The 23,278-nt window shown below is 44.3% G+C and overlaps 1 protein-coding gene across 2 annotated transcripts in view; it reads right to left on the bottom strand.

Moving 5' to 3' along the window:
• Nucleotides 1-18,449, bottom strand: part of LOC311308835 (casein kinase I) — a 41,217-nt gene extending 22,768 nt beyond the window's left edge. For both annotated transcript variants that reach the window (XM_084437900.1, XM_084437899.1), the window contains exons 1-2: nucleotides 18,104-18,449; nucleotides 4,778-4,888 (exon numbers count right to left, since the gene is read on the bottom strand). In XM_084437900.1, the coding sequence (XP_084294026.1) occupies nucleotides 4,778-4,888; nucleotides 18,104-18,179 (187 nt within the window). In that variant the 5' untranslated portion in view covers nucleotides 18,180-18,449. The remainder of the gene's footprint in view (nucleotides 1-4,777; nucleotides 4,889-18,103) is intronic.
• Between the last annotated feature and the right edge of the window lie 4,829 nt (nucleotides 18,450-23,278).

Genomic DNA, 23,278 nt, shown 5'->3' with positions numbered 1-23,278 from the left:
GTGTTACTGCCCTTAGATGCAAAATACAAAAACAGGCAACGAGGAATGTATGAGTCTGTCCCTATTTTCTCCCTGCCACCTCCGGACCCATTCCTATCCCTCCCAGGCGATCCTGTCGTCCCTTGGGATCAATGGAAAAAGTTGTTTAAAATGTACCTTTTAGTCACTGGCTTGAACAGCGCTGATAGCGCGAAGAAGCGTACACTACCAGAGTTGATAATCGGGACAGACTCATCCACTCTCGTTGGCAATGTTATGTTATGTGTGAGAATAATTATTCTCACACATAACATTGCCAACGAGAGTGGATGAGTCTGTCCCGACGAGCACTCGGCTTCAACTTTCCCGCAACATATCCAACAGAACTGGAATGTTCAGCCAGTAGCCGCCGAGCACCGCTTCACTGGGAGAGGGTGCGTCTTTCTCCAGCTGCAGCTGGTCTACCTAACCATCCCCCTCGCTCCCGCCTCCCGGTCTCCCGCTGGACAAATATATTGTTGCCATTACCGGTGAACCCATACGCACATCAGGTGCCACAAATATGGCAGGCAGTTTCTGTATAGTTAACGCTTATAGTCATAATATATCATCCGTAACGTTATTTGGTGGGTGGTCGCCTGGTCGGTGCTGCTAGCTGTTAGCTAGACTAAGGTGATATACACACTCCCATCTGAAACAAGCTACATAGCTAATGTTAGCTATAATTCCTCCTAAGATTACATAATTCATCATAGCTGACATTACCACATACATGTCAAGACATATTTTTTATATTAACGTAGCAGTGTATTTTCCTATTGCTTACGTTACCTAGCTAACGTTATAACGTTAATAAGCTATAAGCACACAAGGCAGCGGTGTCGGCACCAAAGGTTGATGCGACAGGAGGAGAATGGAGGCCGTGGAGGGAGATGGTTGGCTCCGCCGAATTCACCAGGACCAGTCGTGAGTCCGTGAAACCCAAAAGCCTCATATTATAATTGCAGAAGCTTTCGGGAGTGAAATGTTTGCTGCAGAGGCGGGCGCTAGCGGTGACAGACTCTGTAACACCATGGCTCTTCAAAAATGCTAACCATTTGCTTCTCATTTCAGCTTTACTCGGGAGTGAAAGAAGCAGACCTTATCATCCCATTCCTGCTGGCATCCAGGAAGGATGCATTTTCGTTTAGTTTTATGCATAGGCATTGCTAACTAAGAAAAACTAGCTAATTCTAGACTGTTGGATAAAACTAGCTAATTCTAGACTCAAGATTGAGCAGGAGAACCGAAGATTCAAATCCGTTCTAGCTTTATATAGTGTTAGGGCAGGGATATGCTAAGAACACCGCTCTACGTCATCCGGTACCGTTTTAAGCCCGCCCAGAAAATCCAGAAATCAAAACTGGTCAAAAACACAAAACTGGTCTAACTTCACAATTCAGTACTACACATGGTTCATCCCATTTTTACATGTTATCAGCAATGCATCACTAACACATAGAATGTGTTTTCAAGCAAATCTCGGATTTTGGTTAACTGGGACTTTAAGCTCGAGCCCTTGTATGGGGATGGTATGTTTATGGTAGGGTGAGCAGTGTGTGTGTGGTAGGGTGAGCAGGGTGTGTGTGTATAGTGGTAGGGTGAGCAAGATGTGTGTGTGTGTGTATGGTAGGGTGAGCAGGGTGTGCATGTATAGTGGTAGGATGAGCAAGGTGTGTGTGTGTGTGTGTATGGTAGGTAGGGATATTGATAAGATTTTAGCGATTCCGATTCCATTTCCGATTCTGCTTATCGATCTGATTCCTTATCGATTCTCTTATCGATTCTCATTGGGCAAAACAGTACAAACAGGTTTATTAGGTGGGCTAGCTTGTAGAAGCTAGCCCAACTTGTAATATTCCCACTATTTCTTTCTTTCTTACTTATTGTTCTCCACAGTTTTTTGGCCCTTAACTACTACTTCATACTTTGTGCTAGAACTTTCAAATGTTCATCGTCTTTAGCCGTTTCCCGGATGTATTCAGATTTTTGATATTTTTAATCGTTTTTTTGTAATTTAACTTTTAATAGTAATTATTGTGCCATTGAAACTGCTGGTGGAATGTTCAGTATCATATTTTTAGAGTGGTGGCAGCTGTTTCTTTGAAAATATTCACACATTTTGTAAACTGCTGGCACTCCTACAGTTTTGAAAGCTCACACACATATTATACATCAAAACATTCACACAACTGTGCTGATTCGTACAATGTAAGTATCTAAGCTGTGTGACTTACCATTTTTGAGGTATGACGATTTGTTCGGCAACTGCGCTCCCAATTGAAACATATGGTGCCGCACTAACTTTTGAGCTGCTAATTTTGCATTTTTACCCTTTTTCTAACTTGTCGCCATGGCTACAGTTTAAGCTACACAGACATATACATAGAGTTATCAGGATTCCTATGGTGTTAATATATAAGCTGTAACATTTATAGTATTCGCGATAGAGCTGTCTGAAGCGGACCATGTCTAGGAGTGTCAGTTGGGATTAGAGTGGTGGCAGCTGTTGCTTTTTTTGTGTTTTTTTTAAGGTGTATTCACCTTGAATTAAAAATAAATAATTTTTTTCTATAGAAAAACATAAATTAAACATGAATCATTCTGTTGAATTTTAAATCCAATAACAGTCTAACATGTTACTAGTAGAAATTACAATGCTCCTTCCATTTAAAAAGGGTATTTACATTACAGTCATTTAGCAGACGCTTTTATCCAAAGCGACTAACAATAATTGCATTTAACGTAGGAAGAGCCAATGTACTACTACTTGCCAGAACTCACAAGTGCATTTTCTCTCTAAAACAAGTGACTAAGATCATAATCTAGTGCTGAAGGCAAAGTGCAAGAATAGCAATCTAAAGTACAGTCAATATAATATAATACAATAACATACAATAAGTGCTTAGGCGGGAGGATTGTTGTAGTGCTTCTTGAAGAGATGAGTTTTGAGCCTGCGACGAAAGATGGGCAGCGACTCTGCTGTCCTGACATCAGTGGGCAGTTCATTCCACCACTGCGGGACCAGGACAGAGAAGAGCCGTGACGGTGTCGATCGACCGCAGGAGCCTCGGAGTGACGGGGCAACCAGTCGCCCTGAGGTCGCAGAGCGTAGCGTGTGTGTGGGTATATGAGCTGAGCTGACAAAAATAAAACTAGTAGCGGCAACCGGCAACAAATACAATCAAGTGAAGTCCAAATGTAACTGAGTAGGTCTGTAACCATCAAACTGTATGGAGAATTAACAATTCTACTACTTCTACAAGAAGTAGCCTCTGACCCAGACTGACTGCCACCAGCCTGACTCTGAATGGCATCATCTAAATTACATGGATGGAAATGGAGATTATTCATATAGTGAAAGCTGGTTTACACAATTAAACAAATGGCACTAACACAATAGACAGGGACTCTGGAGGAGTTTACTTTCGACTACACTAACGTTAGCTGCGCTGCTGTCGTCACTCCGGAGCGCATCAAAAACGGGACATTCCTGCAAAGTTATCGCATGCTGTGTGGCCAAATGTTTTTGCATATTTGTAGTATTTTCCCCCTTTGATGATATACGTTTTTTGCAAGCATTTTAAGTGTCCGTGTTGTTATCTTGTCGCGTGAAATGTAACCACACTTTCGAACGTTTATGACTAGACGACATGTTGCTGGCCTCCATCTACCGCGGTCTAATAAAACAAAACAATGCAGCGTGCGTGCGACGTCATCGCGCATGCGCAGCAACGGCAGGAATCGATAGCGGAATCGTTAAGGATTTTGCCCAACGATTCCAAGGAATCAATTCACTGGGAACCGGTTCTCAACCAGAACTGGTTTTCGATGCGCATCCCTAATGGTAGGGTGAGCAGGGTGTGTGTGTGTGTGGTAGGGTGAGCAGGGTGTGTGTGTGTGGTAGGGTGAGCAGGGTGTGTGTGTGTGGTAGGGTGAGCAGGGTGTCTGTGTGTGTGGTAGGGTGAGCAGTGTGTGTGGTAGGGTGAGCAGGGTGTGTGTGTGTGGTAGGGTGAGCAGGGTGTGTGTGTGTGGGGTAGGGTGAGCAGGGTGTGTGTGTGTGTGTGTGTGGTAGGGTGAGCAGGGTGTGTGTGTGTGTGGTAGGGTGAGCAGGGTGTGTGTGTGTGTGGTAGGGTGAGCAGGGTGTGTGTGTGTGGTAGGGTGAGCAGGGTGTGTGTGTGTGTGTGGTAGGGTGAGCAGGGTGTGTGTGTGCGTGTGTGTGGTAGGGTGAGCAGGGTGTGTGTGTGTGTGGTAGGGTGAGCAGGGTGTGTGTGTGCGTGTGTGTGGTAGGGTGAGCAGGGTGTGTGTGTGTGTGTGGTAGGGTGAGCAGGGTGTCTGTGTGTGTGGTAGGGTGAGCAGGGTGTGTGTGTGTGTGGTAGGGTGAGCAGGGTGTGTGCGTGCGTGTGTGGTAGGGTGAGCAGGGTGTCTGTGTGTGTGGTAGGGTGAGCAGGGTGTGTGTGTGTGTGGTAGGGTGAGCAGGGTGTGTGCGTGCGTGTGTGGTAGGGTGAGCAGGGTGTCTGTGTGTATAGTGGTAGAGTGAGCAGCGTGTGGTGTGCAGTACTATGAGAGGGGGTGTACAGAACACTCTGTAGGGAAGTGATGTCAAGTGTAGACCTTCAGTGTGGATGAAGAAAGTAGCAGTGCGTGTGATGTCAGATGTATTGTGAAGGAGTTAGAAGTGTGTGTGATGTCAGACATATGGTGAAAATGGAATAGGAGTGGTGGTAGTGGTGTTGAGTAGCGGTGTTGAGTAGCGCACCTCCTCCCTGCATCATCTTGTAGATCTTGCTCTCGATGTGGAGCTGTGGGTGCTTTGTCTTCACACATTCCAGCTTAATGGCCACCTCCTCCCCTACTGAGATATCAGTGCCTGGAAGAAAGAGAGAGAGAGGGAGGGAGGGAGAGAGGTTAAGATCTATCTATTCAGTCTTGACAGGAGAGTTCGTCAACTAACATTTCCATGTAGTTCACCATGGCGGTGGGTGCATTGCCTACAGTACACCAGATATTGGGATAGGATTAGCCTGCATACCTAGTGTACACACGCCTCATCAAATTGAACGTAATCCACTCAATTTGAGCAGCTTTGCAGCATCTGAATAAGCATGAACCTCGAGTATTATGAGTCAGTCAGTGTGTCACTATCAAATACCGCCCCCTACGGAAACACTACCTGTGTGATCAAGCCATCTCTCTTACTTCTGAAAGGCGTCTAAATCACACACACCAAATGGGACTCTCACCCCACCTCCCCCTCTCTCTCCCAGAAGAGTCGTGCTGCAATCCATTTGGCTCGGGAAGTCGTGATTCACGTGATACTACTCACAGTTTTAACTGGAACACCCCTCACGACTTTTCTCGGCTCGTGAACTCGTACCACTCCAACCCAACATTCTCTATCAAAGGCATCCCACAAATAAACACACCTGACTAATTACTCGACTCCTCCCACTACTACCCCCCCCCCCCCCGCGTATAAAAATTAGCGTCTAAAACTGAAATAAATGCATGAGCACACAATTCAGCCCCTACCATTTGAGGGACAGCTGTGTGTGTGTATGTACTATTCGTCTAAACTGTGTGTAGTGAGAGCCCTTAACCCCCCCACACCCAAGAGCGTGTCCACATCTCCAAAACAACGGCACTATCGTCCAGGAGATTGGCCCCCTGAGCTGGACCCTCCTGGGCTTTTGCTCTGGGCTCTGTTCCTCTCGTAGGGGCGTAACGTAAACACGGAAACTCAATAGCACGTTACGCAAGCGCCTTTCCTGGCTAGCGCGTCGCGCACGCCTCCTCCAGAAAGTAACATGCGGTGTTTAAAAGGCCCGAAGGAACCTTTCATGGCAGCACGACTAACTACACATCATTGATTCCCATGTGTCGCCTTTAAATCACTCCCCTCCAGCTGGCTGGAAAACATCAATTCCTGTGTGTGTAGTTGACAAATCATTCCCAAGAGGAATTAATCCAACACATCCGTGGCTGATCTAGGCAGAGGGCCCGATTGCCTGAGGCTGGTATAGACAGACACAGACAAATGCTAGCGACAGCACAGTTCAGCTCCCCATTATCACCAATGAAGCTAACCCTAACCCAGTGTAACCTGACATTAGCATTTAATACTAGCCCTAACCAGTGTTGGGCAGTAACGCGTTACTAGTAACGCGCTACAGTAATAGTATTACTTTTTCCAGTAACGAGGGGTGTAGCGAGTTACTAATCACATTTCAGTAATAATATTACAGTTACTTGCCCCCAGAAAGCTCGCTACTGCATTACTTTTGTCATAGGCCTGCTCTGTTTATTTATTTTCGTTTTACAAAGGGTGAAATAAAGTTTTGATTTCAGATTGAAGAACGTTCCGCTCATATCACGTCCCGTCACATTATAACCAGGCAAGCAGCGAGCGAGCGGAGCTATTTGAACATGACGACGTTAACATTCCATGGCTGGAAATAGGCACACTATTTCGATTTCCTGGAACTGAAAGACAACAAGAATGTTGTCAAGTGTAAACTGTGTGTAAGTTCTACTAAGACTCTTTCTTGTGCCAGAAACACCACCTCAAATCTCCTGAAACATTTGCTACGCCAACACAGCAACATGAAGTTGGTGGAAAGAGAACCGGACCGTGATGAGCACGCTGCAAAAGGTAGTCAATATGGAAAGTAATATATTACATAAGTAACTAGTTACTTTTGGCTGGGAGTAATAAGTAAAGTAACGATATTACTTTTAAAAAGGGTAATGAGTAATAAGTAATATATTACATTTTTTGAGTAACGAGCCCAACACTGGCCCTAACCCACTATAGCCTGATCTAATATGAACTTTATTGAATATTTTCTTCTGCTCTCTGCCTAACTTTACCATGCCATTTATCGTGTTTCCTCTGTCACTGATGATGATTGTGCAGTATGAATGTGTAAATGTAGTTGGTGGACTGTAGAAACTGAATTGCCCTTCGGGGTTAAATAAAGCTATCTGTATCCGCGGACATCCGTGTGCATCACATTTTTTGTGACCGCGCCTCCTCTACTCTATCCGGAGCACCAACCGCCGCGTCCTCCAAGCGGACAGTAGTAGTAAATGTAGACGTAGTATAAACAGAACCCCTACGCGTCCGTGGTGTCTGCAGCTGTCCACAAACGCGTCTGTTTGGGAGTGCAACTGAGACTTGACCCACCAAGGCTAGCCTGATCTAATACTGACCCTAACCCACTGCATCCTGACATTAGCATCTTTGTGTCTTCTTTATCAGAAAACAGGCCAGAAGCAGGGCCACCCTGGAGCTGTGGATCTGTGTTGCACATGTGCTTGATGGGTGATTCTAGAAGGAGCTTTAACACACATCCAGCACCGCTCAGTGGCTAAGCCTGCCGACAGAACTGGGTCCCACTGAACGTAACCAGTCTCTAATCTCCCCAAGCCAGCCTCCCTCCACACCCTCGTACGGGTTGACAGAGGAGGCTGCTGTTGAGGTCAGGGGAGGGGCGCCGGGGGAGGGGGTGAGGGTGTGTCTGTCATGGTGTCACACGCCAGCTAATTTCCATGGAAAGGGAGCTGTTCTATTGTTCTGCTGGAGGAAGAGATGATGCTCATGAAACAGTCATGCCTCTGCATCACTCACACACACACCTGACTTGAACCTTTTGGTATTCTAGACAAACAAGCTTAACACATTACACACATTCAGCCTTACAGGTTTTTATTTATGTATTACTTTTAATTGTAGGTTGCCTTTTAAACACCTGGCTAGGGACAACAGATGAAAACAAGCTTTAAAGCTAACTCTGGCTCATATGCAGCTTGACTGTTGATTTGTGTGCGTTGTCCCTGATAAATAAACCAATAAATAAAAAATGAAACATGCAGCAGATAAGAAAAACAAAACACTGTTTGGTGAACCACAGCGTCTGCAGGTATCCTTACAGGAATTTGATTTGTCTGGACACATTCAAAGAGGGAATGTTCCCTGTGTGTGCGTGAGAGAGTATGTGAGTGAGTGTGTGTTTGCGTGTGAGCCTGCATGCTGTTGTATGCCTGGCTAGTCATGCCCAGGCACATCCCTCCTCATTGAAGACAGACGGCACAGAAACCTAACCAAGAAAGAACCACAGTACACCCTGGCCAATATACAAATTCACACCAACACACAATCACAGGCCTTCAATCAATTCAGTGTTATACCTCCCTAGTCGGGTAATGCTGGATTCAACAGTGCAGGCAAGAAAACCCAGAGTCCCCGGCTGCCTCACCCACAGAACAGCCCCGGGCCAGGGAGCCCAGCCAGGGTGCTGACAGCATGCTCCATTTGGATTGATTTTCTATCAACAACACCTCCTCTTCATATCCGCCCAACTCAAATAGACAGATTAACCCTAACCCACCAAAATAGACAGGCTTACCTTAACCTAAGTCCTGGTATACCGCCCTGTTAGGAACCATTCACCGCACCATCGACTCATGCCACTCAAAGTGCTTTTTATAAGAGGTGTGTGTGCGTGTGAGGGGGGGTCTGCAAGTGAAGCCACCTGAGAAAAAGGCTTTTACCGTTCGAAAACTGTCTTTACTTCGGTGAGTAACAAAATAATATTATCTGTGTGCTATAGATACTGAAGTGCAGACCGCGTGACAAAAGTCAATATTATTATTGCTGATGTGAGAGTGGAGTAATAGGTGCTACTACTCTCTCGCTGTCTCAGAAACCTTGTCTGTTATCTAGGCTGCCAGCCAGCCACTATGAGCTCAGCAACCCCACTTTGGAATTCAAAGTGCAGAGGTAACACAAGCTTTTGTCGTCTAGATCAATAATCTACCCTTTCTTCCTCCACACATCCTGCAGGCAGCTGGATCTAGCCCACCCCTTATCTCTCCCTACCCTGGGCCTCAGGGTCCTGGCTGTCTGGAGGACAGACTGTTTGCAATCATCTCATCCACGCACACGGGAACACAAACTCTGCAGCCCCATAGCACGGAAGGTTACGCAATCTGAGGGCGGTGGGATCACTCTAAGGCCTGGTTTAGAAAAACACTCCACCACACATTCCCACAAGCAAGCATGCCACACGCTCATAGGACTAGGCCTAACCTATTAAACATGCCAAAGATTCTCAGGATTTTGGTGCTTTAATAAAGTTTTTGCCCATCTGCGAATGTCATGGAGAAGCTAGAATTAATTTTCCCCACTAGGTCGGATTATCTTACTGCAGAAAGGAAGCCTAACGACAGCTGAGGCTGGGCTACTTCGATGTGAAGAATGCTCTGACCAAATAATACAGTCAACAGCCAACAGGCAAGTTACACCAGCAAAAACCCCACCTACTGTATACTTTCCTAAAGTTTGAAAAACCACTTCTCATTTCGAGCTACAACATGATGACATTTACAGGCCAGAAAGAGGATCCACAAGGCTGTTTACACTGTGAAAGGAGAACCAAATCTCCTCCACTGAAGGAAGTTAGAACATGAAGTACACCCCTAAGCCTGAGCCAAACCACCCGAATGCTAATGGCGCTAACACCAAGAAAAGAAGATCTTGACTACATTATTAGGCCACACAACGTTTCCGGCCATCCGGCCTTCATCAGTGTATATGAGTGATTGACAATTGCCTAGGCTTGAAATAGGGTGTGGTCTCCTCACAGGTGTATCTGATTGCAGTCTGCGGGCTGGAACAGCACAGGCACACACAATAACAGGAAGAGGCCAGCAGCGCCCTCTCAAGTACATTCAATGTCCACAGTCGTGAAGTACAAGATCACACAATTAGTAACAATTATAAAAAAATAATTAAAAAAAATACAATTAAAAAGTACATGTCAAAACAGCTATAGCTGTCACTGTAAGCATGTTAACACCGTTCATAAATCAGATCAGGCTGAATAGTTGACAAAAAAAATTGAAATTGTGATAGATCACTTAAAAAAACGGGGTCATATTGAATTCCTCATTCAAACCAGTCAGGAATATGGTCTTTAACTGATTGATCCAAAAGCATTCACATTTAACAGTAACAGTCTCATGGGTACCAAGTCTTCGGTTAGATGACATAGGTTGTATTACAAGTGATGAGGGATCTAATCTTGTATTCCTTGCCTGTGTGTGTCATTGAATTTATCTGTTTTACCATATTATTGCATGAGGTGCAAGATCTGCAGGGGAAATGACCAAATGAATGTCCTAGGTCTTGAGTATGAATCAGCGGGCGGTCTCTTAAATTGGTCACCGGCTTGTAAGTAAACAGAGGGGGGTGTTGAAAGCTGTTGTGGAGTGTTTTGTCAGATGACAGAATATGCCAGTATTCATTTCATGACAGTGGACTTGATAACAGAACTGGAAGGATCATAAGCAGGGGTCAAAATTAACTTTTTGGCTCACAGTGAGTCACCTGCCAAGGGGACTGTAGATGAAAAAATCGACTGGCCAAGTATATATTTTTTTCAGATAGCCTTCCGAAATCTAGTCGCCAATTGGAAATTTTACCTGCATTTGGCCGGGCAGGTGTTAATTTTCAGCCCTGATCATAAGTTAAGACAATGTATGGAGTGGCCTCTTTTGGTTTTATTTTTCTTGTTAAACAGCTGGTTTCTGTCTGTTTCGTTTACCGTTTCCATTGCTGAGTGGAGGCATGATTCTGGGTAACCCTTCCCCCTAAACCTCGCCAACACCGTCACCGTCCGGAAGGACTTGGTGGGCCGACGAACAGATGCATTACATTATTACATTCATAAATGTCAAAGTTGTAGCAGCAGTAACAGCATCCCGGCTGGGTGTCCAGATGGTCAGAGCATCGTCCTGCTGGCTACGTGGGGGGACACGCAGACCAGTAATCTGCCGTCCCCTCTATCCCACCAGCCAGAGCTGTGGTGCGGGTAAGAGGCCGGGGTCGGAGCATGTGATCAGATCAAATCAAACTTTATTTGTATACCTGTAGCAGGGCTTCCGTTAGCCGGTAATAACCGTTTTTTGTCCGGAAAAATCTGTTGAAGTCCGATATATTAAAATCTCTCCGGTCATAATGTCCAGACAAAATAATTCCCCCTAATTGTATTAGGCCTACAATAGGCTAAAATTAAATGTCCATATATCATGATTCCTTTTGAATATAGAAAAACGAATAGGCCTATTTATGTTGTTCTGTTATGTGTAGGCTATTGGCTAGTAGGCCTATGCGATGAAAAAACAGCCTATAGGCTAGTGGGCCACCATAGCAAGCGAGGGAGCCTGATCTAGGTACGGAGCTTGAGTCGAAAATGGCGAAAATGCATAGGCCTATTAATATCGAATGGAAATGAGCCTATGCACGTTGTAAATTCTTACACTTTATTTAAGTAGGCTATATTTATTTTCAAAGAGTTTTGTTCGATTTTAGCCTATCTGATAAAAGGCCGAAATTAGGCTATAGGCCTAGCCTAGACCTGGTCCAGGGTGATATCCTACGTATAACGCCCTGTTACTCTCAATGCAATTTGCCTATGAAAGCGCTTCATCGGCCCGGTCGTCCGACTCTACAGACAAAACCGTTTCGTTACTCACCAAAGTAAACACATCGTTGGAAAGATGAAAGCCTTTTCTCCTAAAGCGCTACAGTTTGTAGTCCCCCACCTTTCAAATAAAGGGCAAATTTGTACACTTAAATGTTTTATATCCACAGCGCATCGACTGTCTTCTTCTACCGGCGAATCGGCGCTCTCCGCTTTGTTTAGTCTACTCACTGCTGCCGCCCATGTCGGGGATGATGCATTACATCTTAAATGGTGTTGTGAGACTCGCGTTGAGGAAGGAGCAAATAAAAAACAACTTACTTTAGAATATCAAACCATTTAACAGGGGAATGAGAAAACATATGCCAATAATACAATTCAGCTCTGGTTTTAATTGCATGGGAATACAATGGCCTACAACCACATCTAACAACGTGCCAATGATTGTACTTGTCAATTTTATAAGGCAACAGTTACATAAATGTTTCCCGAAATGTTTTCTGAAGAGATCGTTTGCCATAGTTAACTCAGCGTAAATGTTCTCCCGCTAATCAGACTCCTTCCTCAACGCGAGTCTCACAACACCATTTAAGATGTAATGCATCATCCCCGACATTGGCGGCTGCAGTGAGTAGACTAAACAAAGCGGAGAGCGCCGATTCGCCGGTAGAAGAAGACAGTCGATGCGCTGTGGATATAAAACATTTAAGTGTACAAATTTGCCCTTTATTTGAAAGGTGGGGGACTACAAACTGTAGCGCTTTAGGAGAAAAGGCTTTCATCTTTCCAACGATGTGTTTACTTTGGTGAGTAACGAAACGGTTTTGTCTGTAGAGTCGGACGACCGGGCCGATGAAGCGCTTTAATAGGCAAATTGCATTGAGAGTAACAGGGCGTTATACGTAGGATATCGCCCTGGACCAGGTCTAGGCCTAGCCTATGAATTCCAATCAGCGCAGCCGTAGGCCTTAAATTAAAATGTTACGAGACGCCTACATGTTGCCTAACCTCTTGCACTTTTAAATAAAAATGTTATATATCTAGACATGCATTGTGGCATTTCTTTATTTAGCCCAGCCCGTTGTTTCAGTTGTTTCTCAACAGTTATGTCCTCCTCATCCTCATAGCCTACTACGATGTCCGTGGTTATAATGACGCTGTTTTATTGATAAAAATTGTAGGCTAAAACTGGAAAGAGAAATTAGTAAACACATATTACTGTCGCGAATCCCAAACCAATTAGCCTATATCCTCAAATCCTCATGCAATTGAAATAAACATTAATGTTCTAGCCTACAGTCGCAATTCAAAGGTGACTTTTTTTGTGGCTGTGCAATTACATATAGGCCTAGCGCATGGAATCATGACAGCCTATCACACATTTAATCATACAGATGCGAAATGAGACAATAAATGGCATATATAAACTACACAACGGCCAATCACCGTGACAAACACTTATAATAGGCCGGAATTTCTCCAGTTTGTCCGGAAAAGTATAATCTTCCCGGACACATTGACCGGTACCGATTTTCTCTAACGGAAACCCTGACCTGCAGCACATTTCATACACAGAAGCAACACAGTACGCTTTACAGAGAGCAATAGGGGGATGGGACATAGGTCCTCCTAACCCTATATATCCCAGAGGGAAGCAAAAAAAACAGTTCACCCATGGGCTGAAAAAGTGAGCTGTAAAAATTATTCTGTGACCTCTCTCAACAAGACGATTGAGCAAGCTCCTGGAAAATGTTTGTCTATTGGATAAGAACATTTAAAGAGCAATAAAAATGGCCTAAATACTGCGTAGGAGAGATATGACTATCAGTAGAGAAGATAAAGTTAAAGAAATGTTGCTTACATGGTAGGCCATGTGTTAGCTCAGGGCGTAGGGAGGTACGGCTGGCCGCAGGGTAATAGCGTGCGGAAGCCACGCGTCGCACAAGTAAACAAATAACCGTCTCACACCTAAGTGCAAAGCCCACCTTGAGTGGTCCAGGGCCAGAACACATATCAGTGCATGGCAGGCGGGCACGGCCTCCCCAGGTGTGGAGGCCGGGCTTGGACATCTTAACATAAGCCCCTAACATGAGCCCCACACTTCCCCCCACCCCCCACCCCCACAGGGCTGAATCACCACGCTGGGCTGTTGCATAACTCTTGTTTAGTCACCATGGAAAACTCAACTGGAGTTGGGCCGACACCAGGAAATGTTTTTAAAGATCTGCTAGCGATGTTATGCGATCAGAGTCAGGGTGGAGGGAGCGAGAGAGGACATGGGGAAGCTGGCGAGAGGGAGAGAGAACTGTTTGAGTTTGAGGTAGGTGCACTGCTGAGGCAAACGGAGCATTTGCACTCAAACTGTAAAAACTGCAGCCCGTGCTGAGGACAACCCTACAGCTCGTTTTACATGAGCCCAGCACATGTATGCAGATGGGGCCTGACTCTCTCCACATCCTGCCTGGACTGGTGACTCGTGGCTGGGATGTGACCAGTCAACAAGACAAAACTCAACCAGAATCACAAAAAAAACATACTTCTCACTGGTGCTCTTGATAATAAGAAAAGCAAAGTAGCCTGTCTAGCGTTGATTGAAACTAATTTCTGAAAGATCTGAGCTGATCAGTGTCACATTACTATTTTCATAGCCACAGCTCTGAAAGCTTTACTAGCCCATGGCTAGTACTAAACACTACACCCACACAATCCTCCTGTGATCATACACTGGCATACTGTCCTCTCAGCGCTAAAACAGAGGACTGTCTTTGGTGCATGATGTGGTTCTCGGAGAGAACTTGGGTTACCATTCATGGAGCACAGCATTTAGCCAGAACCAAAATAGTAGTAGGCTACAGCCAACAGGTCTCAGATCAAAGACTCAGATTCAGAATAAAGTTTTATTGCCATTGTAGTTTTTCAACATACTAGGAATTTGCTTTCGGTCATGGTGCATAACATGGAGACAACACTGGACAGGGTGCAGGGATGAGACAGGACAGTGCAAAGAGCAAGTACAAAATGCTAGTGCAAAAAAAGGATAAGCTAAAGAAAAGAACAGAGAGGTGCGGTCAGTGTATAATAAGTGTGCAGTGATATGAGGGCTACAACAAACAAACATCTTTATTTATCACGCAGTGAAACACACCACACATGGTGCAGGGAGGCAGCAACGCCAACACACACACACACACACACACACACACACACACACACACACACACACACACAATTGCTATACAGCAGTACATTCAGGACAATGTGGATTTAGCCTGATTAAGCCTTTAGCATGTTCTACCTTGCTCAGAGGGACATCTGCTTGGTTTTGATTGACCTATCCAGCAGATCACAAAAAAACAGACTTTAGGCCCATCCCAAAGCAGACAACCTCTTCACACCGTGCAGTGCACACTCCTCCCTCTGCGCCTTCTGTTAGCTGTCCGAGAAGATTCCCACTCCAACAGACACGCAGGCCAGGCAGTGACCTCACCACCGGCTGTTACCAATGACCAAGAAACACCCTCCCAGAACACAGATTGCTTAGCGAACACAGAACCTTAAAAGATCCCAGCTGCTCTCAAAACAGTCACCACCTCGAGCCACACGAATAACGAATCACTGCAGCTATGACACATAGTGTGGATGGGCCGGGAGTGAATCCATCCACCAGTCCATCCACACATGCAGGAAAGCTACAGGGCAGGGGTTGTGATAACATAACAGCATTCAAAACTTGTATTTAATACAGCAGGACAGGTACTCCATTTGGAAGAAAAAGAAAATTGAGAGCAGCTGCATAATAATACTCTTGCCCAAGGGCCACACTCTTTATGTGTGCGTGTGTGTCTATAGCAGAGTAGTAAATATTACATCAAATCCATGTCCTGTGTCTTTAGTGTAGTAAGTCTTGTTGAAACATGCAGCGTGCGTGCACGAAGGGGGATGTTGGTGGATAGGGATAGGGTGGAAAAATGCTTATGTAACGGAAATCCATTCTAAACCCCCCAACCAAGAGGTCAGAAGGAACTGAGATTGGATTTTTCTGGTTGGAGATGCTTGGGCTTTCAGCCAAACGGTGCCTGTCTAAACATATGGAGGGAGACTGAAGCTCAGCCCTCCACTCAGACCCAGGCAGCCAGTGTGCACCCACTGTGCTAGTGTCAAGAGCTAGCTCATGTACCACCAGGGTTGCACAAAGCCAAAACTAAGTGAGCCACTCAGCTATAGGATGAGATTACCATCAGTTTGGATTATATTCAGGTTGAATTATAGGCTATTCCATCCTTGCCTCGTCTCCTTTCTTTGCTGCCTCCTACGCAGCTGTTCTTGGTGTAGAGTAGACTACTCACCATCTCTTTCCAGTCTTGATGATGTAGACTCACCATGTGTTCAGTCTTTATGGTTTTGACTACTTACCATCTATGTTCAGTGTTAATGATAGAGTAGACTACTTATCATCTCTTCAGTCTTTATGGTGTAGACTACTCACTATCCCTGTTCAGCCTTTATGGTGTAGTGTAGACAACTCACCATTTCTGTTCAGTCTTTATGGTGTGGACTATTCACCATCTCTGTTGTCCTTCCACATGGTAAGGCAAGGTAGTGTGAGGTAGGCTGATAAGGAGATACACACACTGTAATTACAAACTCATGATTACCGGACTCATTGTTTTTCACGTTATGAAATATATGGACGGGAATGAGCTGATGACTAATGCGCTCCTATGTATTTCATAACGTGAAAACTACCGCGGTGAAAAACAATCAGAGTCCAGTAATCATGAGTTTGTAATTCCAGTAGTCTATTCTGGATGTTATTTTTGACTATTTCGAATCTTGAAGTGTTATTTTTATAACGAACTTGTACTATATGGTACTTCCGCATTCTCCCACCTTGAGCGTAACGTAAGATCGAAATGGCCGCCGTGTGAATAACGTCAATAGAGAGCGATTATGTGAGCGGGGGTACTTGCCTTGACAGACAGGCGGGGGTACTTGCCTTGTTTAAGTGTTGTGATTAAGTCCATTTCTGCAATAACTGCACTTATAGTTGCGTTTATTCTTCTAACGTTAACGTTACCACTCATTGCTTCAGGAACCGCCATGTTTGTTTAGCGAGCGGCAGGGACACAAACCAATCAGGGGCTGCTTTCCACTGTGGTACGGAACAGCAGTTAAAACGCAGTCCCTGATTGGCCCGGTATGGTCTGGATTTTGGGATAATCGCTCTCAAGGAGGCAAAGGCCAGACCGTTCTGCGTTAGTGAAACAGAATGTGAGCTCGCGAGAACGGGATGGTCGTACCAGGCTAGGTTACCGTTACTATCTCACCCCTCCCCTCAACTGCCAGCACACAGCACTTTACTCTTGCACTGTACAATGGCTTTTATACATTTACACTTGTCTGTATTTTTAGGTTTAGGTTCATATTATTCCCATTTATATTGTTTAGTCAGGAACTTATGAACTGATAAGCATCTGTGGAGAGGAGCAGGGCCAAGAATTACAATGTGCCTGCACTTGTAGTAAATAAAAGTTCCTTCTTTGAATTCCCTGTCCATGTCAACTTATTCATGCCACAACATGTCCCCAACACGGCCTTGTGTTTTCATCAATATGAACCAAATCAATCAATGGAGGCTGAATGAATAGAATCAATCAATTAACTGGACAAAAGAACATTCAAATTCCCTCTGCTTCGATGTTGCTCCACGGTGATCAATGACTGACTGTCTCTTGATGGGTAAGCCTAGTGACAAATAGACCTAAGTATCAGACCAATCCTCTAATTTCCCTGACGATCTCCATCTCCCAGAGGTCACAATAAGCAGGACAAGCTGGATGTTCTCAATGAAAATGTCTCATCATGCAGGCTTACTGTGGGGTCCTCAATTTGACATGAGCAGGGACACAAAATAACAAACCTAGCTGAAGTTAGTGGAAGGGTTGATGGAAATTAATAATTGTATTTTGTATTACATTTTAAGACTATTTAGGCTACCTGACACACAATGGTCATTTGGTGGTCAAGAGCAATGCACATCAATAAATATTCTGAACTCGTCCTCGTCCAAATGTTAAGATGAGCACGTTGTGAGGTGCCACTTCGCACCTGGCATGGAATTCCAAGAGTATTTTATAACATAGCATAACAACAACAATACGAAATGTAAATAAAAACAGAAAATGTTTAACTGCTCCGTGGTATCGCTGAGTATGTGTCGTATGCTTGCACTGTCATTTAACAATGGCTCGACCCAAAACTACCACTTCTGCCTGATATTATATGGGGACTAACGTTAGCTGCCTATCGCCCAAAATAACGTTCATTAAATGTCTAGCAGCTAGCTAGATATCTAACATAAAGTTGCATATCATCAAGCCTAAATGTACAAAATTATCAATTTCACGTTACAATCTAGACTATCAGTTTAGCTAGACTACAAACACTGAACAGCTGACGATTGAGTGAGCAGCCAACCACCAAATCTAGTCCTGGCGACGTTAGCTAGATAGCTAGCAAGCAGGGTTCTTCCTGGTCTAGTGTTAAAAATATCCCCAACACAAGGTATGGTTTTGATAACGTTAGCAATGGTTACTTACCCAGATAAATATCTCCAAATGAGCCACTTCCAATTTTTCTGCCCAGTCTGTATCGGTTTCCCACTCTCAATTCCATGACTGTAGCTTAAATTTATGGCTAGCAAGCGAGCTCGCCAGCACTTAAAATATCTGATAAAAAGTCCAAGGGGGTGTTACTACAAACAGAAATAAGCTAGCTAAATACAATTCCCTCAAGATAATGTTTTTTCGATGCTTTCTGTCACCCGAGGTGTCTCTCAGCCAGTTCCTTCAGTCAGAGACAGTTTAACGTTAAAGTCCAACAATCTGTCTTTCACCACTCGTTTTAAATCACTCCTGATATCTTAAAATCTCAATACTTGGCTTATTTTGAAGGTCAGCGTGTGTACTTTCTGCTCTTGCTACTCGCGATGCCAATTCCAAAAGTTTGCCCGAGGATGAAGATGGATTTTGAGGACGTTGCTGATCTATTTTCTGTCCAGTTTCCAGTTGCGTCGCTTCTCTCCATATGAGGCTGGTCGGCAAGGAGCTGAGGTGGCGACGTCACTTCCCCTAGCAACGGCAGGCCACAGCAGAGGAGGCGGGGCGAGGCGCGAGGGGGCGGGATTAGGGCAAGGCTGCCAGTATAACAACAAAAGCAGTGGATTGAATCAATTTCCTTTGTCCAGTCTTCTGTGTGCACTGTCATATAGCCTATTCTATCTTTGCATGTCTAACTGTCAAGTCAATAAGATTCAATACCGTTTTATATGTATATGGTATGCACATACTAGGAATTTAACAAGGGTTAAGGTGTACTGTTGCAGATGACATAGGACAGGTGCAGGACAGGACATGACAGTGCAAATGCAGTACAAAAACAGTGCAAATACAAAATACAGTGCAAACAAAATACAGTGCAATATACAAATTACAATAGCTATTTTAACTCCCAAGAATAATAAAAATGGTAAGCAATATTGTCTCACCTTGCACACACAAAACAAATGAAACTAGAGAAAGAAAGCCTCTTTGAACTTTTGTCTTCTTTGTAAACACTGAGAAGGACCCCTATATGATCAATCACGGTATCGGGTGTGTCTTGGTGAAGGTTCACCGACAGGGGCCCCTTGGGCTCTGCTGTGAAAGCAGGTGAAATTGGTTTTGGGAGATGCCTTGTGACCCCAGGTCATACCTAGTCAAACAGAGAAGCCACAGGCAGGAGCTGCCCTCTGAAAGAGCTTCTCCACCCTACTCTGCCTCAAAGCCTGCACATGCTCAGCAATACCCCCTGATGCCATGATAGAAAATATGTTGACAAAGTATAAAAGAGGCATATGTGTTTTGAAACTTTATTTTATATAACAAGTTTTTACACTACTTATTGTTCTCTTTCTAGTTATTTGGAACCATTTGTTTAAAGGCCCAACCCTCTCTGTCAATATTCACAGCTGCTGAGCTGGCTTTGGAATGATCAACAGTTTTTATGCAGACAACAGCCCCTGAGCTCTACATGAACAGACCTGAGAACTGCCCCTGAGCTCTACATGAACAGACCTGAGAACAGCCTCTGAGCTCTACATGAACAGACCTGAGAACAGCCTCTGAGCTCTACATGAACAGACCTGAGAACAGCCTCTGAGCTCTACATGAACAGACCTGAGAACAGCCTCTGAGCTCTACATGAACAGACCTGAGAACAGCCTCTGAGCTCTACATGAACAGACCTGAGAACAGCCTCTGAGCTCTACATGAACAGACCTGAGAACAGCCTCTGAGCTCTACATGAACAGACCTGAGAACAGCCTCTGAGCTCTACATGGAGACACTCATTGATTGCCCCTGAAGATCTAAGAGGACTGGATTGGTGTCATAGCCAGTCAAGGGAGCAATGGGCCGGCTGTGGCTCAGGTGGTAGAGCAGGTCATCCAGTGATTGTAGGGTTGACGGTTCGAATCCTGGCTCCTCCTGTCCACATGTCGAAGTGTCCTTGGGCAAGGCACCAAACCCCAAATTGCTCCCAATGAGCAGGCTAGCCCATGCAGGCAGCTTCCGCCATTGGTATGTGCATGTATGATTGAATGAGAGGCTGTTGTAAAGCGCTTTAGATGAAAGCACTATGTAAGTGCAGTCTATTTACCATTACCATTTACAATAGCTCATCTGGGGGATGGGTGGAGCTGTTCCTTTATCGCTTCTATCTGATTCATTCACACCTACAGTAGCATGCTATCAAGTCTGAAGTTGATTTGGGGTTGGGTATGACCAATCCCTCTCATCTCACCAAACCTTTCAGACGTCAGTAATTCAATCTTTTTTTGTTACGACATCTCATTCTCCACAGCAAGAGAGACCAGTCAGGGCATGTTGTGGTGAAGTTGTTGTTCACGGGAAGCGGTAGGATGATTCATCAACCCGAAATGACCCTGAAATGGACAATAACTCTCAAACCACCAACAGTTGGAATTCCAAAATTCCATCATCATCAAGTATGACATCACACACCAAGTCAGGCATGAAGAAGGATTGGATATTGTGACTCATGGCACAAGTGATATTTTTTCAGTCGGTGTGTCCTGAACAAATTGGATGTGTGTATGTGTGTGTGTGCAGGTGTGTGTGTGTTTGTGCCTGTGTGCGTGTGTATATGTGTGCGCGCACGTGTGTGTGGTAACAGGAGGGGCATGGGAAAATTACCAAGCACTACCAAGATCCTTTGATCTGACATCCTATTCATTAACAAACCCTTCGATGACTATCAATGATTTGCAAAACCATGTCTATCATACAGTACATAAACACAAAATGACTGACTGGCATGTTTTTCCATAGCCAACCCATAAATCATATACCTCTACTGTATGTGTGGCCACATGTTCCCTCCCAATATAGCTCTAATCTCCACAAAAGCCTGCCCCAATAAGCCCTGGCTAGTGACAAAGTGCTGTCATTGTACCGTTAGCCCAGTCCCTCTCATTTCAATGTAATTATCAATTTGAGAGACTAAACCAATCAATATCTTGCCTGCCCATAGGACTTCAATGTAAACACTTCCATAGTCCTATTAACCATGGCAGCATGCTACACTTGTGTTTCCTCTGGGCCGGCTTTCTCGCTGAGTGGATTTGGAGTGATCCGTATCCATTCTGCTCCAGCAAATATACAGTCCCTGGAGAGTACAGCTGCTGTCTGGTTCCTTCTAGTCTGGCAAAAGCACACAATGGGTTAAGTATACATTCTATCTCCATGGTGATCACACATGCGTGAGAAAGAACACACACACACACACACACACACACACACACACACACACACTGTATGCAAATCCATTCATATAATTCAGATTGTCCCCACTGTTCATAGTTTCTACAGACATAATAGTGTAGGCTACTACATTATAATCTATATAGTTTCTCTAGACATAATAATGTTCTACATTGTCATCTATGTAGTTTCTCTAGATGTAATAATGCTATATCAGAGTGATCCATTTACATATCTCCAGCTGCAAAGGAACACCTTCTCTTAATGAGAGATAGAGTATCTATATAAAACCCAGGTAATCTTGCTGGTGGCGTTTACATTCTGAACAACGCACACAATTAGTTAAGGTAACATTTGTTTGGTTTTAGTTGATAGCTTGCTAGACTGCTGACATGTTTAGCCAACAAGTTATCAACAAATGGTTCTAAATCTAAGAGAACAGCATACTTACACCAACTGACACGTTTGACTATATACACAGGCATTAAGGGCAGCCCACCCTTACGTGTGGTTACACCTACTGTATGTCTTTAGAAGGAGTTCAGCATGATATTTGGTCACCCTGGTTACGGAACACCTACAAACAGATACTACCTAACCAGCGATTGTAATTGGACCTAGAGGAACAGATGCTTGAGGCCGTTGCAGGAGGCATCACATGTCTGTACGGTTTGGCCTGGTATTGCATAATACAAGGGCTCAGGGCTCTCACTGAGAATCTATGAACGCCTACCACAAACAATCCATATTTAAACCACCTACAGGAACTTGCAGAGGGTGCAGTGCCTGCCAAAGACAACACCTCTTGGCCATGTGTCAACAGATACTCCGAGTCCAGAAGACTCAAGAAACAGATGGAGACATGGCAAACAACTAGGACTTATGCACTTTGAAATGTACCACTCAATTGGTTATGACTTATTATTCATTAAGATGGCACACTCCTGATTTGACTTGAATTGACTCACATGGTACAACTTGAGATTGTTGACTTTGTTGCATAATTTTCATATCTTGTATACTTGGTGCACATACTGTGATTAGTCCCTTTTGTTGTCCAACCGGATTATTATTATTATTTTTTTAACCTTTTGTACATCTTGTATACAGTATACTGTACCTTTTTGTGCCATGTTGTGCTGCCCTTTTGTGTCCTTTAGTGCCTACTGAGCCTTTTTGATTTGTTGTGTATTCTTCCTCTCTCTATTTTCTCCTCCTCTAACCTCCACTGTCTCAAATTCACCTCCCTCCTCCTCTCTCCCTCCCTCCTTTGCTCATAATCTCTAGAACGCCATCTACTGGCGACAGTGAATGGTTGGAGTCTGGCACAGTGGGGAGATGACAACCCTAAAAGTGTTGATTTAAAATAGACCCATGAACCAGGTGAATGAAAACCACAAGCTGAAATGTGTTACTACACAAGAAACAACAATAACAGATTGTAATAACTGGTAATTGGTTTATTATTATTAGTTGGTTTATTATTATTGGTTGGCTGTACTAAATAGAGTGAGACTGCACAGTACAGTATGCGTACTCTATGCATGCACATGTGTTTTTGTGCGTGGCTGTAAACCGTCCTGTTGTTGACCTGCATTTCTATGTTGCCACCACAAGAGGCAGTGGTCCCAGCACACCAAAATATATACACTATGACATCCCACACTTTCAAGTTTCTCAGAAGTGTAGTGGATCAAGTGTCCAACTCCAATGTGGGAGATATGGGGTTTGATCCCTGGTTGAGGACAAACATGTTTGATTTTTAACTTTAGCCACAACCTTTTTTCCTCTCCTCTCTGCCCCCTTTTTTCAGACGGACAGGAGAGATCCCATGGATACAAAACATTTTATTTTTTATTTTTAAGGAAACGTACAGTCTGTTTTGCAGATGAATTAACTGTGTCAAACTGATTGCAGAAACTGGGTGACCAATTAAAGGAAAATGCTCGTTTT

This window comes from Borostomias antarcticus (genome assembly GCF_949987555.1).
Source record: "Borostomias antarcticus genome assembly, chromosome: 5".
Taxonomy (NCBI): Eukaryota; Metazoa; Chordata; class Actinopteri; order Stomiiformes; family Stomiidae; genus Borostomias; species Borostomias antarcticus.
This window is presented reverse-complemented; position numbering and strand designations above follow the sequence as displayed.